Below are 2256 nucleotides of genomic sequence, written 5' to 3' on the forward strand. Positions count from 1 at the left end.
CAAATGCTTGTTTCTCTGACATCATGAGCATACTTGCAAGTAAAGGGGCAAACACCAACATCCCTGCGTTGTGTACTCTGAGGCCATCAAATCTTACTGATGCTTCTTGTCCCGTGAAGGATATTAGCTCGTTTGAGAGAATGGTTAATGTAAGCAAACTCCTGGATGCATGCAGCAGTGTTGATCCACTGAAAGAGTGTTGTAGGCCAGTTTGCCAACCTGCAATAGTGGAGGCAGCGGTTCATATATCCTCAGGAGGGGCAAGCATGTTCGGAAGTACTACCATACCTGGAAGTGCGGCTGGAATTAATACTGTCAGTGACTGTAAAGGGGTGGTTCACTCCTACTTATCTATGAAACTTTCATCAGAAGTGGCGAACACTGCTTTCAGAGTATTATCTGGCTGCAAGGTGAACAAAGGTATACAACTTTTGCTAGTTTTGGTTGGTACATTAATATTTTCTCTCTGATGTTAATCCCTTGCTTGGGTTGCTGTGATACCAAGATTTCACGAAGTTCATCATACTTCAATTACAAGTGCCTTTTTTTTTGTACAATCCGACCCTCCTGTCATCACTGCTGTCAGTGTCATCATACTAATGCATGGCATCAAGTGGAAATTCTGAGTCTTGTTCTGAATTATGCAGTCTGTCCACTGGAGTTCGATGATCCTTCTTCAGTCGTTAAGGCATGTGGCAAGGCATCTTCAAGGCCTTCATGCTGCACAGCGTTGCAATCTTATATCGCAACTAGACAGAAACAAATATTTGTCACAAACTTGCAAGCAATTAACTGTGCAACAATGTTCGGATCAATGCTACAGAAAGCTGGTGTGGGGAATGATATTTATGGGCTGTGTGATATTGACCTGAAAGATTTTAGCCTGCAAGGTATGCACAAAGATATTACTCCCTCCGTTCCAAAATAGATGACTCAACTTTGTACTAACTTTAGTACAAAGTTAGTATAAAGTTGGGTCATCTATTTTGGAACGCAGGGAGTAGTTCTCTTCAATATTTGCTTCATCTCGGAACACAAAATAACATTGTCTATTTTCCATGGCACCATTTGTCAAATTGGAGCAGCTTTTGGGCAGCAAGGTTAGTTCTGTTCGATCAACTTTATCTGGTTCATCATAGATATGTACTTGTGTGGTTCTGTGCTAAATTCAGTATTTCATTCTGTAGGTTGTCTACTTCGGAGCTTACCTACGGACATTGTATTCGACAACGTTACGGGCATTAGCTTTACGTGTGATTTGAGTGACAATATTGTAGCACCATGGCCATCGTCATCGTCTCTCCAGTCTTTGTCGCTGTGTGCTCCAGGTGAGAGGGAACTCACAAATATGCTTTGAAATGCATGCGGCACGAAGAAATAAGAGAACTTCCTTGCGACTGCATGTATTCACAATAAACTTTTGTCTGTTTCGGTTTCAGAAATGTCATTGCCTGCATTACCGGTCTCGCCATTATCAGGAAGCTCAGGTACTTCAACAGTCTCTCGCTCGCTAGTACAACCGCGGGTCCATTCGCTTGCTATTTGTTTCCAAAGAGACATTGCTAACAGATTGAAATAATATTTGTCACGACAGCAGGTATCTCCAGAACTGGAATTGGGATTCTGCTGCCTGTTGTGCTCCTCACCACGACCATCTCCCTCTGAGAAAAGCACGCCATGTACCGAGCCAGGAGCATCGTAATTTTCCCCGCTGTGCAAGCCCCGCGTTGTAAATTATGTCGCATTGCATTCTTGTAAATGAGCCTTTCCCTTCTCCCCTTCCATTTTGTCCAGCAGATAGCATTGTGATGTGCTAGAGAGTACCGTTGTACCTTTTGAGACATTATCTCTGGAAGTAAAATCTACCTAAACTTTGGCTGGTCACCTGGCATGGATTGCGATTTGCGACAGTGGATGATATGAACCGAACTGGTATGGCTGTCGATTCTCGGGATCATACAGTGCAGCAATCAGGTTTATGCCTCTAAATTTTCAGTGAGCATATTGAAGTATAACTAAAAACCGATAAAATTTGCTAAATGTATTAGGTACATCCGTATCTAGACAAATCTAAGACAAGAATTTTGGGATGGAGGGAGTATGTCACAAGTCACTGATATTTGATATGATACATGTGGAACCAGCTCCTCAGAATATATTACTCAACCAGTGTAGTGTGTCAATCTTAGACTGACAGTGTAACTGGTGAGAAACATGGCGAGCCCAGAGTTTGCACTACCAAATAGCTCAAAGCTA

General features: G+C 42.5%; 1 protein-coding gene across 1 annotated transcript; it reads left to right on the forward strand.

The window, feature by feature from the left end:
* The first annotated feature begins 6 nt into the window (after nucleotides 1–6).
* On the forward strand, nucleotides 7–1884 carry LOC125533087 (uncharacterized GPI-anchored protein At1g61900-like). The gene is made up of 6 exons (XM_048696869.1): nucleotides 7–420; nucleotides 648–890; nucleotides 1086–1100; nucleotides 1188–1328; nucleotides 1440–1487; nucleotides 1598–1884. Exons 1-6 carry the CDS (start codon nucleotides 24–26, stop codon nucleotides 1663–1665), a joined length of 912 nt encoding a protein of 303 aa, XP_048552826.1. The 5' UTR covers nucleotides 7–23; the 3' UTR covers nucleotides 1666–1884.
* Nucleotides 1885–2256: the final 372 nt, after the last annotated feature.

The sequence above is a fragment of the Triticum urartu genome, chromosome 1 (genome assembly GCF_003073215.2).
Source record: "Triticum urartu cultivar G1812 chromosome 1, Tu2.1, whole genome shotgun sequence".
In the NCBI taxonomy this organism is placed as follows: domain Eukaryota; kingdom Viridiplantae; phylum Streptophyta; class Magnoliopsida; order Poales; family Poaceae; genus Triticum; species Triticum urartu.